Source organism: Aphelocoma coerulescens, chromosome 2, assembly GCF_041296385.1.
Source record: "Aphelocoma coerulescens isolate FSJ_1873_10779 chromosome 2, UR_Acoe_1.0, whole genome shotgun sequence".
Lineage (NCBI taxonomy): Eukaryota > Metazoa > Chordata > Aves > Passeriformes > Corvidae > Aphelocoma > Aphelocoma coerulescens.
The window spans coordinates 47,056,787-47,070,839 of record NC_091015.1 but is presented as its reverse complement, the minus strand read 5'-3'; the positions used below and the strand labels follow the sequence as shown (position 1 = coordinate 47,070,839).

Sequence of the window (14,053 nt, the reverse complement as noted above, 5' to 3'; positions counted from 1 at the left end):
TAACGTTTCATGAAACTGTGCAAGAACATGTAGAAGTAAAAATCAAATCGTTTCTGAGAAATGAACCTCCAATATGGAACAAATGCCTTGAGCAGCCACCTAGAAAATCACACATTTTCCATAGGTCAGGATTCTCAGCTCCTTTGCTCACTTACACAATTACTAAATGTCTCATATACCCTCCTCCTCTATTTTCCCTCTGACTATATGTCTTATAGTTCTTGCCCTCCCAAATATTTAGCTTCTTAATGTATATTGTACTGGCAGGGGAAAACCCCCCAGCTCAAAGGAAAGTTGCCCAGAGTAAGCCCACCCAGGGCTTCACAACCTCCAACATATTGGTGGGCTGATACCAGGTTCCCCCAAAGGGAAGTGCTCCAGCTCCCTGGTCAGCCTAGGGACCTGCTGCTGGACTTGCTCTGGTATCTGCCTTCTTTTCACTGAGGGGACAAAACTGTAAATGTTATCCCAGATACAGTCTAATGAAAGCTGAGTAAAGACAGATAAATCTCTTTCATCTGCCTATGGACTATGCTTCTGTTAATACTTCCCAGGAGGCAGCCCAGCCTTTGTTGCTGCCTCACACTGAGCTTGCTGTCTGCCAAGGCCCCCATATCCTTCTGAGCAGAGATGGTCCCCAGTATGTATCTGTACAAGGGGTAAGTCCTCTCCATGTACATGGTGTTCATTTGTCCCTTGTGAATTTCGTGAGTTCTGTCAACCCTCCCCTGCAGCCTGGCCAGATCCCTCTGAGCCTTGGCCCTGCGTGTACAAACTGCTTGCCATCTGAAAACTTCTCAGTGCACTCTGCTATTTCCTCCAGGTCACCAATAAGGACATTACAGGCATCCTGCCAGAGTGCTTCCCCCAGGGACAGCAACTTCGTTGTTAAGGATTTCTGGATATTCCCAGGCTGACGCTTCCCAGCCAAGTCCTTCAATACCTGATCTCTGCCACAGCTGGCAATGGGGGGTTCTTTTCCCTTACACCAGCATCTGCATGAGAGCCAGTATCTTGACCTCTGAAGAAATTAAGTATGCAGAATAGGATACAGAGTTCCCAAAGGAACTTGTAGGAGTTTACAGTTCCCAAAGACTTGCCAGAGTATGATGCCATAAGCAGGACTGCGAATGCCACCTTCCCTATAAACTATGTCCAAGGCTTTTTTTATAGGTTACTTCAGCTCAAAAACATGAACATTTAGAAGGAGGAAGGAAAAGAAAAACAATTCAATATATCCTCAGCATTCTCTTTGTGCCTTCTCCTTCACAACATTTCATGCACAGAGCAGACTGCTACTCCTATTATTCCCTAAACTAAAAAAGAAATAATAACACAATAATACCACTCAAAACCCTGAGATAGGTGCTCAAGCCACAAGCCAAAGGTTCAGGCCTGACCTACACATATCTTGTTAAAAATGATTGCTATCTATTTTGCATATAAATACAGGTAAAGAAAATGGCTTACCAAAATAAGCATTCAGGTATATTGGCATATATAACATAAAAATGAGCAGTTTAATTCTTTATATAATGTTACAATCCAAACACAATCTTATATGTTAAGGAGTCTCACAGCCACTATCAAAATTCCCCTTATGCCACTATAAATTGATTTTACAGCTATAACGAATAAATGAACCAACAGCAGTAGAAGAACTGGCCTGAACCAGAAACTCAAGCCTTTATCATTCACATTCTGAAATAATTAGCACATATGTGGGCAAGATTTGTAGGCAGAGGTAATAATCATTTATTAAGACCTGATGAGATCATTGAAAAGATAAAAATACTCTTCCAGATGCTTAGATTTCCTTCTAGCTTCTATGCATATAAATACAGGCAAAGTAAATGGCTCATCAAAATAAGCATTCAGGTGGCATATATAATATAAAATGCACCTGCATGTACCAACTGCTCCCACCCAACTTGGTGTCATCTGAAAACTTTAGAGTACACTCTGCCATATCCTCTAGGTCACCCACAGAGACATTACAGGCATCCTGCCAGAGTTTTAACTCCAGGGAGAGCAATTTTGTTGTTACGGATTTCTGGACACTGATGCTTCCAAGTCAAGTCCTTGAATATCTGATCTCTGCCACAGCTGGGTGTATATAGCCTACATACAGAGCTGGTGTGTACCCTACATACACACAAACACACACAGTTACTTCTGTAGAGGGGGAACAATTTGATCTTTACTTGCATTTTCTACTCATTGAGATGTTTGTATCACCAGCACATAGAATTCCTCCAATAAATATCATACCCTTCTTATAAAAATACAGGCACAGTCTGCTTAATCAAGCACAAAATCATTGTAGTAACACTGAAAGTCACCCCATTTTTAAATTAGCGAAGTTTAAGCACAACAAAAATGTTTTTAAACAGCCCATTTAAACAATCCCAACAAATCACAACTTTTAGAAGGGAGATATTGTAACTGTGGGAATGCTTAAAATATTTCTTCTGTATATTAAAAACTTCTGCCATGATTTTGAAATTTATACTGTCACAAATTCAAACTACAGAAAACCTAGGTTGCATGGAAACTTCAATTTTGTGATTTATGAGCTGTTTTGCTTTTCCAGCCTTTTGTGAAGTTGCAGAATGATGGCACTTTATTATAGTCAGACATCATTCCTTTGCTTTACATACAGTCGTAAAAGCAGTTAATATTTCATGGCATTAGAGTAAGTATGAGGCATGTCAAGAATGGATTGACAACATCAGCAACTTCAGTCCTAGATCAAAAATTTTACATTCTTCCTCCTAAATCCTAACCCACGTTCCTTACATTTTGAAAACAAAATGTAATTTTGTAATTGTAAAATTTCTCCATCTGTTCTAGCTCAACCCAAAACTTGTAATGCCAAGAGCACCAACATGGCCCTTTATCAATCTATTCTGTGATTGAGCAGACAAGGACAAACTGCCTTTCTGCTTCAAAACATAAAAATTGATCAGATGGCACTGTCTATTGATGTTCAAAAGACATCATTGTTCTTGCAAACATCTAAGATAAAGAGACGTTTCATTCATGATTATTTTTATACAAACAAGATAAACATATTAATGCAATACTGTCCATCAATTGCTCCTCAGCAAGCTGTCCATGTTTATTCTCCTACTCTGTGGTGTCCCAAACTAAAATTAATTTATACACCTTACATTTCTTTTGTTGAAACCTTAATTTACCTTGCATTCATGCTGAGAGCTCATTCATAAACAGTTTCTGTAGAACAGCTGACACGCAATAGCTTGTTCACATGTCACAGCATTCAAAGTTACAATTAAATCATGGACAGCATCCCAGAGAGCCTTGCACTGATAGAGACCTCCAGTGTGCAAGCTGCCCTTTGTCTGCACGTGCTCTGGCACTTGTTTCATATCCCCATGGAGTTGCCCTCAGAATCTGCCACAGGAGAGGACGTGCCTCATTTCCTTCACTGACCACAGAGGATTCACCGCAAGAATATGCGGCCTCTGGCAACAAAACACTTTTTTCAGGGTCCTTTCTGGCATCTGTTTCTTAGGATTTTCTGCCTCAATAACAGTTATGTTTAGCTGTGTCAAAGAGGAAAAGCCCTTGAAATTCAAAATTATATATATCCAGTTTATATTTAAAGTAATGACATTACGGTTTAGTACATATTGGGAAATGAGGTGATGGCAGGGGGTAAGGCCCTTGCTAGTAATCAAAGCCCTGGGCTGCACACATAAGACATTTAATTTGCAATGTCAGATCTAGTAAGTTTTGTTTGGTCTTAGAGAAGTCATTTGACTCTTCTCTCTCATATATATACACACACACATCTATATTAAAAAGAAATCACTCCATTTTACTAAGAGAAAAGAACAAACACAGTTGCCTTCCAGTAACAGTGCAAAGGTTAATCTACTCGTAAATTCAGAAGCATGAAAGTACATCTTGGATTTCAAATATTATTAATTCTCACAGGCACATATTTACTACTGTACCAAGCCTAAAGGGACTGAGTGTTGTTTCCTTCATGAAACAGTTAAAAGTTCTCTAAAGCTAAGAGAGACGTGAACAACTTAGAGGATTTCCCAACATTATCAATAGGAAAAGAAATAAAATAAAGGACTATATGAAAATAAGTTATTTTTACCATATCCACTTTTCTAAACTACAGGTCTCTCTACCCATAAAAGCCACATGAATCAATAGCCTATACCGAAGAACATACTACTTAGAAAATACTTAAAAATGCAGTCACTGGTATGTATTTCAATACTAAATGAATTGTGACTGAGGAGGAAATTGATCTAAAGATAGTTAGATTCATACTGAAGGAAAAGAATATTCTCGTCCAGTTACTAAAAGATGGATAAAAGACAAGGATACTTCTTTCAAGAAAAAGCACTCCATATTTTGCCGTCATATTCAACATGCTAAATATCATTTCCGGATTCCTTAAAAATAGTGCTGTGATAAACCTCTCAGGAAAAAAAAGGTGGAGGGGGGGAGAGAGGGGGAAAGGAAAAATGCTCAGTTTTACTTTGTTGAATTTCGAACCAATTTAATCTAGCACTTATTTGCTCCTCCTTAAGGCTGCAAGTTCTTTGAACAATGAAAAGATTACAGCTAAAGTTGTACAGTTCACAATTCATTGTAGGCACAGATATTTATTAAAAAATGTCAGGATTGGACATTAAGGTTGACAGATTTTTCAACCAGCAACGTCGGGAGCCAAGCAAAACAATACATTTATTTGTTGAGCTACTATGTCAGCCAAGAATGGTTACACTTCTCTCAATCCAAAGGTCATGCTAAGATTTGCTACTTAAGAGGTAACAAGATGCCTGCTGTTTTCAAGGACAGCAATTCAATTCCATGTCTGAACTGTAATTGTGATATGCAGTGAGTTTCTCAATCTTGACATGTTGGGTAAGAAAGGTTGCTATTTAAGGTGATGCCCTCTGGGTGAGGAAAATTGAAGGACCGGTACACTGCACGACATATGCTGTAAGCTATTACACCTGTATAGCAGCTAGCCCTAAAGTATTAACAGAGAAGGACAGCATGTGATGGCATTCTGCCTTCTTGATGCCAGCCACAGCAATGCTAACAGAAGAAACTCCATATCTTAATACCAAAAATCTTACTCAAATAGAAATTTAAGTGGTTTCACATAGCCTCTGTAATCAGATCACTTTGGAAAGCAGTTAAGCTGCATGAACAGCATATTCATACATAAGACACAGGAGCAGTTTACTTTTACACAACCAAAAGTCTGCACACTGCCAAATCTTGATTTATATAAAACCTCATGCTACTGAAAATTCTTTAAATCTAACTGACTACATAAACATACTAATAAAAAGCAAACCAGGGGTTTTCCAAATAGAAATGCATGAGCCTTCATTCATATCCAGTAGGTATCATAAATGCAATCCAAAAATACTGTGACTGCAATTCCATATGAATAAAAAAGATTTCCAAGTGAGAAAATCTGATTTCCAAACTCAGGCTAGAATCGTCTGTAGTCTGTGAGTTTAGCTCCAGTGAACCTGCTGGTGTTTGATGCTTTTAACAGGAATTAAGGAATCCTGACCACAGCCACAACTGCACTACACTCTGTTGTTTGAGCATTCTGCTGATTTTAGCAGAATTGATTTCTTTCACTATAATGAAGGTACCAGAGTAAAGCCTTATTAATCCTGCACTATTTCTCATTTCTATTGAACTAAAATATTACTATGAAGATATTTTATATGGACAGTTTCTGTAATACTTATCACATATTGAGGACTCTAAGACATTTTTCTTTCCTTTATGCCACTCCTCTCCTTTTTAGACTCTACTTTAATTTCTGATTTACCTTTCTTGAGATACTACTGATTTAATAAAAAAGCAAAGAAACAAAACCTTTACTATGAAAACCTGGCCAGATTAGAGAAGGTACAATCCCAATTTTAACACAATGACAAACTACAGAATACTCACAAACAAAAAACCAAACCTGCCCCCCCCCCAAAAAACCCTCAAAACAATGATACTAATAAAAAAACCCATTACTAGAAAAACTCTTTCTGTAGTCCTTCCAGAAAGTGCTATGACAACCAGCACTCCTAAAATACGTTTCTTTTCAAAAATACTGTACACATATCTACAGAACTACTGTAAGTCATGTCAGCTTTTAAATTGTATAATCAAATGTATATTTCTAAAATGTATAATCAATATTACTACACATGTGAAACTAGCTTTAGAGTCTAACTGGCAAATGTACTGATGTCAGCAACTGATGGCATAATTAGTTTCAGCAGAACCATAAGCAGATATGATTAAACTTTAAAAGGTTTAAGTAATTTTATCGCTGTAAAATGCTTGTTGATAAAAGCTCTAAGCTTTGAAGATACAAAGCTACGATTAATAGACCAATTTCTGACATATCATTATTAATTTTTTAATAGGATAGTGTCCACAGGCCCTTGTCAGAATTGTAGCATCATTACGCCAGGCATTGTACAAAGTTCAGAATACACAGACTGCTTTCTAAAGATGCTGGAAACTGTTTTTATGACCTTAAAAGTCATGAATAATCCAGTATTCCTAATATTTAAAAAATAATAATAGCAGGAAGCAGACGAAAGAGAAGACCAGAAACCATAACAGCTGTGAGGATTAACTACATGAATAACATCATGGTTTGTAGTGAAAGCTGGGTGGATTTTTTTTCCCTTCTTCTCATGAAAGGAAACATAAGCAAGTTTTGCTGGCCATTCTGTAAGTGGTATGACCAGGTAATCTCCTAATAGTGTCATAGTAGGAAATGGGTGTCCAGAAAGTATTTCTCCAGGGAATTAGAACTGAAGAAAAGCTAGCTATAAGGAAGGTATCTATAGCAGAAGAAAAGCATGACAGTACCTCACTGGAAACACAAAAGATACTTTAGTTCAGAAAAGGATGTAATTGGTAAGGGACACATTAAGACAAAACAAAGACTTGAATCCTGAAGAGATGTACACACACGTTTATATATTGTTATTTACAGACTCTGACCACATGCATATGTTATAAATTATGGCAGTAAGGGCTCAATGCTTCTCCTTTACCACAGCACCACAGTGGTACAACTCCAGTCTTTTGTAGTTTACACAGCCTTGGATTAGTAAAGAAACAAGATCTGGGAATTCTGCATCAGGACAGTCTGCAGAGTGGGTCTCTTGTCAGATTATTTTATGAGTGCTTTTTAACTTCAATTACTATAATCCCATTTGCCCAGACTAACAGCCCTACATTTACTAGCAAAGCAACACTAAGCTGTAAATTCCTTCTGTCTGGTCCAAGCAAGACAATCGTTATCTGGAGATGGACATGATAGCATAGAATAATTTAAATAGCTGTTCTACAAACCAACCTTTCATCTCAAACAGAAAAGGGAAGGAAAAGAAATGGGTATTAAAACAGATCACAGTTTAAAGTAATGAAACCAACATGCATTTGTTGTTCACTCAAGTATTTCTGACCTGACCATCTGGGAAAAAAAAAGGCAGTACTTCACAGCAATAGGTATTACAGTAGTCCTAACATGCTGAGTTACTGAACTGTCTGAAATGTTTATGGCTAATTAACTGTAAGTTACACTGACAAGTTTCAACATCAGTCATACATACAAATACAGAGATATATTTTATAAGGCTACAAAACTGTCTGAGTTTTATTAGCAATAAAAAAATGTCAGCTTTTATCATGCAAGCAACTATTAAAACCACGTGAAAGAGGCAAACTGACAAAGAAAGGAAAAAGTATACAGATCTCATTATTGTGACCAGTTTCAAAAGGCTATTACACTGATACAGTAGTGTTATAATGAAACAATCAGAAAATTAATATACTGAGTCAATACACACATCTGATGCTCAGCTGAGAGAAGAGAAAGGAAAATAAACAACCAGGAAGAACACCGTACCTTTTAGCACTAGTTGACAATTTAGCAGCTGTTTTGCTTGATATTTTCCCCTCTTTTTTCTTGGGTTGAACTTGCTCCCTTTCTTGTTCCTGCTGAACACCTTCACGCTGATCTCCATCAGAACTGCCTCCACTAGTGCTTGGACTATCATCCACTCTCTGCCCCTCTGTAGACATGGCAGATGCTGCACTGAATGAAGACAAACAACTAAAGTTAGCTTTTCAAGAAGAATGCTACCAGCTCAAATCTACCATAGTTTGTTGAAAACAGAGTTATTACTATCTTAGGAATCTCTGTTATCCCATATGAAATAAATCTGTGGGTTCATTTCAAGTCTACAGTGTGGGTTTCCACATTACAAAATCCACATCTTGGCATGCTTGATGGAAACACAGAACTAAAAAGCTCTAACACAGGACTGTTTGTATTTACTAAAACAGTAAGCACGTTGGTAGAGTATACAAGGAAGTTTTTTCCTGACAAATATCATCCAAGCAACATGAGGCAGCAAAGCTGTTAGAGAACATGAGCAGCAAGAAATCTCAGTATATTTCAGAAGTCAAGTTAGTCAAGTGCTTTATTCGCACACTTCTGATACTAGTTAGCTATTTTAATTTCTTACTTCATTTTAAATAGTATAACAATATGCCGACAGATGAGGAATTACAAGCCCACTGTTACAGCTGTCATGACTTCTCAAACTCTCAAACTATTCTAATGAAGGGCAGATGTCCATGAAAAACTCTTACTGAATTAGCATATGTAGTGTCACTGAATGATTTAAAAAAAAAAAAAACAAAAAACCAAAAACAAACAAAAAACCCAAACCAACAAAACCAAAGCAAAACAAAACCAAGCTGAAAGCCAGGTCTTTCCTTTAACTCTGAATCTGTAGCTTATATACCTATGTTATATATATCCCTCTCTAGAGATTTTTAATAAAAAGCACACAGGCCCAAACGTTACTTGCTTACACCCACGCAATCCCATATATCTGGGTGGTTTTCTGATCAAATCTGTCTGAATCAAGAATTTGCTCTTTCTTACACAAAGAGTTTCAAATTGCTGCGAACTTCGACTCGCTTTTCCTCCTACCTATGTACAGACATCATCACAATTAAGAACAAAACTATTCACCTTGACTATTATATGTTTTAAGACTCGCTCAAGGGAGAATAATGAGATTTCAGGCTCAGATTCAACCATGCTTGTTCTGTGGATTAAACAAAGTTCATCTCCCTGTACATATTTATGGAAAGAGACAGCAAAGGTAAAGTAAATTAATATCAATGCCAACAGGGTTAAGTTGAAAAGGATGCTTTTTAAAAAGGTGTAATTGTTCTAGTTGCAGAATAGAAGTAAATTCAGTCCTATACTGAAAAACCTTTACCAAGATCTAATTCTATCAAATAGTACACACTATGAAGTAGAAGAAATAATCTCTTCGGGCCTCCTTGACACATTTAACTAACTTTAGGAGGCAGTACGTGTTTTTTGTCTAATGTGTGAGCTATACTGAAAAAGAATTCTGGAAGTATGGCATCCCTTCAAAATGTTTAGACATTAAAAGACATAGCAAGCAATATCAAGTGGTAGATATGTGACTAAGGTTTCCTTTAACTATCTTAAGTGGCATTTTTTATTTTATAACAGAAAATAATATTTCCATATATAAATATAAATAAATACACAACACCTAGCCTGCTCATTAAGGTAACTGAAATAATGCACAGTTTCTGCCCTAAAACTAAAATACAAAAATTGTCCATTCCTAGCAAACAATTTCTCCTATAGTACAGCTACCACAATATATTTAACATAGTTTGTAAATTTACACAGGCTGATGTTCAGATATTTAAATCCTGGTTGTCAGATTTCAAGGTAAAAGCTGCAGAACACTTAGAGGTAATAAACAACAAAAGTATCACATTTTGATAAGTCAAAATATGCAACTATAATGCAATTTTGGTAATAAGTACCCACTTTCGTTGCTTCTACATAAAGTTAAAATACAACTTCATCTCTTTTTAGAACACTTTTGTTTGTCTTTATTTGCCCTAGATTTTACTTCTGAACTTTGCTTAATACATCTCATTTTGAAGAGAAAAATTCTCTTTTCACAATGTACATAGGCTTTAACACTGCAGACTAGAAAGTAAAAAGCCTATTTAACAATGCTTATATGCATAGGACATCCGCTATGAATAATCTTGGCTATAAATATTACTATTATCCAAAAAACAACTGTATTCACTTCATAAGTTCAGATACTATCCAGCAGACAAACACCGTAACAGTAGCCCAGAGCATATAATTACTGTAACATGTAATGCAAGCATTTACAGGAGGAAAATGCTTAAATCTGTCATTTGATGTCTGGCTAGGTTCTGGGGAGGGGGAGAGGTTGGTTTTGGCTTTTTTCCTTTCTCCTTCTCTCCCTGTTCCCCCTTCTGACATCCAGGCAATTCTTTCTATTCCCTCTCCTCACAATATCTGCAATTTCAGGAAGTTTTGTTCGAGGGATGCTCAATATTTCAGTAGAAGTGTGTTTTAAGGGGCCTGAAATTAGACACTTCAAAAGGGGTCAAACTTAAAAGACACACAAACATATGAACAAATAAGAGAATGGGGGAAAAAAATCAACTGAGGGGATGACACTGTGAAGAAAACATTTTGCTGCCACTAACACAGACAGAAATACAAGATACTCCTTGAATCTGAAGAGCCATAAGGTGTTTGCAACTGTCACACAGAGCAAGAGGGAAGACACACGATGTCCAGGTTCCCGGCTGCCAGACTATTCTACGTTCAGACGAGGGTTGCTAACCTCCCTGCTGTTGTGCAGAGAAAAATGAGCAGAGGGGACAGAGGAAGAACTGAAAGCGGACTTAAAAGTCTCTCCCTTAACGTGAGATGCATCAGCACAGAGACAGATTACAAGTGTAACTACGACTATCAATTCGAAGTGAGGTGTCCAAAATATTTTGCTTTTGTCAGATATATCCACTGGCACCTTCCCCTTCCTCCTCAAAATAAAAACAAACCCGAAACAACAACAACAAAAATAAACAAACCGACAACAACAACAAAAAAGACAAAAATACCCAAACCACCAGTCATGATCACACATCACACCCCATCAAAAAAAAAAAAAAAAAAAAAAAAAAAAAAATTCCACCAGTCGGGGACACCAAGATCCTGGCAACGTGCAGATGGGTCGCAAGGGCGGCAGAGCTAGTGATGATGTCTTTCTAAAGCGGTCGTAATTTCCTATAAGCCAAGATAAATTGAATCTTTCTGCAGAGTCCACTACGAGCAGCAACGGCAGCAGCCGCCTTACTTCATCTTCATTAGAAACCATAAAGGGCAAAAAGACCACAACACCGCAGGACGGAGGCAGAAAGAATCCAGGTTGTGGCCGGGGAGGGTCCGTCACTGAGAGGGTCACCCGGAGGGATGGGACGGGACAGGACGGCAGCCCCGGGCTCCCACGGCCGTGAGTGGGCACACGCGCGACTCTCCCGTAGGGAAGCCCCCGCCGTACGGGAACGGGTGGGGGCCCTGAGCATCCCCAGAATCACATACATCCCGCTCTCCCACGGCCGGGCGGGCGGCGGCCGGGCCACGGTGAGAAGTAGGAGACAACCGAGGATAAGAGGAGGAGGAGGAGACTGCGAGAGGAAGACGTCGGGGGCACATGAGGGAAGGGAGAGGGATGGGCTGCGGGGCTCCTCGGGGCGCTCCGGGGTGAGGGAGGGGTGTGTAGTCCTTTTCCCGAGGGGCTCCAGCCCGAGGTGGCCACCGCTGCGTCGGGGGATGTGGGGATAGCGCATCCCGGGAGGCTCGACTGTGGTGGGGGGCAGGGGGTACCCCGGCGCGCGAGCGACCCAGGGGCGCAGCGAGTGCCACGGGGACCATGCGGAGCAGGACCAGAGGGGCGGTGGGGAGCGGGGGCGGTCGCTGCTCCCGCCCGCAGCAGGGCGAGCAGGACAAATGGACACGGAAGAGTTGCTGAAAGGGTGTGGGGGTGCTGAGGAGCAATGGAGGCTGGATGGAGCCTGGGGGAGCGGGGAGTGCCGGCAGAGATGCCGAGGTGGCCGGGGGCGGCGGGGGGGGGCGGCCGGGACGGTTGCTAAGAAAGGACACGGCCGAGGATGACAAGGGGGGGAAGGGGGTACCAGGCAGCACCAGGGAGATGCGGAGAGGGGAGGGAAGATGAAGGATAAAGGTAGAGACCGAGGGTCGCAGATAAACGTGGGAGAGAGGGTGCTGCCGTGGGGGAGGGATGGCGAGCGACGCGGGGGTAGGAGCCCTGCGGGGGGGAGGGGAGGCAGACGGGGAGCTCAGCCGGGGCAGAGGTAGGTGTACCCCGGGAGAGACGGGGAGAAAGCCGCTGCTACCTGCAGGCGAGCGCAGGTCTCTCTCGCTGGTGCCGGGTACAGGCTGCGGGACAATCCGTCGCGGTCGCCCCGACTCCGGCCGGGCGCGGGGCTGGAAAGGGGCTGCAGCCACTCACTGAGTCATGAGCCCGCTCCCCCGCGCTCCTCGCTCTCGCCTTCCTCTCCCCTTTCCCGTCTCTCCCGAGCAGCAGCGAGCGGCGGCCGCTGCTGCTTCTCCCTCCGCCGCCGCTCCTGCCCCCGCTGCCCGGAGAGAAGTGAAGCCGCTGCCGCGCGCGCGCGCGCACCCCCGCCTCCGCGCGCGCGCGCCCCCACCCGTCCGCCCGGCGCCGCGCGCGCGCGCGCGCCCGCCAGCCAATTATGCCGGGCGCTCGCGGCCGCCGAGGGAGGGGCGGGAAGGGCGGGGGCGCGCGCGCGCGATTTCGGAGGGGGGGGAAGTGACGGGATGGGGGGCGCGGGCGGGCGCGTGCCCGCGGGGGCTGGCGGAGGCTGCGCGCCGCCGGGCAGGGGGGAGGGGCGAGAGGCGGCGGCGGGAGCGCGCGTTAAAGGGAAGCACTTCGGGGGGGGGGGGCTGGGCGGGGTCAGCGGGGCAGAGGAAGAAGGAGGAAGCGGGAGGGGATGGGGCGAGTGGGGACGCTCGTCCGGGGATTCGGGTGGGATGGAGGTGAGGGTGCCCGGCCTTTCTCCCTGCCGTTGCCGCGGGCCCCCACGCGAAAGTCTGGGGGGCGGGAGGGGCGGGCCGGGACAGGGCAGGGGACGGCGGAGGCTGGTATCAACTTTCTTGGCTCTTCTCGTCTTTTTCGGCTCCTTTGTTCCCCTCGCCAGTCGCCCCCTCCTCCGCCCCCCCCCCCCCCCCCCCGGTCCTGCCGGCCCGCCGCCCGCACCTCCCCAGTGCCTTTGTCTCCGCGGAGTCGGAGGGAGCAGCCGGAGGGGACGCGGCCGATGCCCCGGGCGGGGAGGGACGCGGTACCTGGGGAGGGGCGGTGCGAGGGCACGCGGTGCCTCCGCCGGCGTGCAGGGAGGGCCCAGGCCCTTGGCACTTGGTGGCCGCACTTTGTGTTACCGTGGTAGTTTCGACCACTGCGTGGCATTAGCACGGCTGGGTGGCACAAACCGCCCCCGGGCACTGGTGGCACCGGGTGACGTGCAGCATCCCAGCTGGAGATAGGCGCTGTCGCCTGACTGTGGCCAGGTAAATGAACCTCACCTCCCACGCAGGCAGGCATTGCCTCTGTGGAAAGCATCGCAGTCAGGAATGGGAGAGGCCAAGGCAGAGCCGCACTTAAATGTTAGTTGTTTGGTGGGAATATTAACCTGGAACAAAACAAACCTCCAGAAGAACTGGCTGTCAGGTAACCCCGGCTGGGCTGGCCGAGTGAGATGCTTCTGTCCCTGTGCCGACCCTGCTGCTTTAATCTTTACATAATATGCTTAGCTGTGTTATGTAAACTTCTATCACCTCAAACCTTTCTTCCTCTAACAGTGAAATATACCAGCCAAGGGTAAAGGGGTAATGGCAAGTTACAATGTTTTCTCTCTTTTAACAACTACAGGGAATTTAAAAAATCAAATGTGTTCTCACCATTCCACATGTAGGAGGAAAAGTTTCTCCCTGCTTGAGCTGTGAAGTATTGTATTTTTTCTGACTTATGGTTGAGGTGTAGGTGGAGTCAGTGCCATCAAACATGCAGAAGTTGAGAATTTGAAGAATTAC

General features: G+C 43.0%; 1 protein-coding gene across 4 annotated transcripts in view; it reads right to left on the bottom strand.

The window, feature by feature from the left end:
• LOC138106537 (ubiquitin-conjugating enzyme E2 E2) overlaps positions 1-13,394 on the bottom strand; it is a 217,324-nt gene extending 203,930 nt beyond the window's left edge. Inside the window, exons 1-2 of one of the 4 annotated variants that reach the window (XM_069007273.1) lie at positions 13,310-13,394; positions 7,943-8,131 (exon numbers count right to left, since the gene is read on the bottom strand). In XM_069007273.1, the coding sequence (XP_068863374.1) occupies positions 7,943-8,118 (176 nt within the window). In that variant the 5' untranslated portion in view covers positions 8,119-8,131; positions 13,310-13,394. Of the gene's footprint in view, positions 1-7,942; positions 8,132-12,342; positions 12,646-13,223; positions 13,280-13,309 lie in introns of those variants that run through there. The other 3 variants (XM_069007274.1, XM_069007275.1, XM_069007272.1) reach the window with 3 other exon arrangements.
• Between the last annotated feature and the right edge of the window lie 659 nt (positions 13,395-14,053).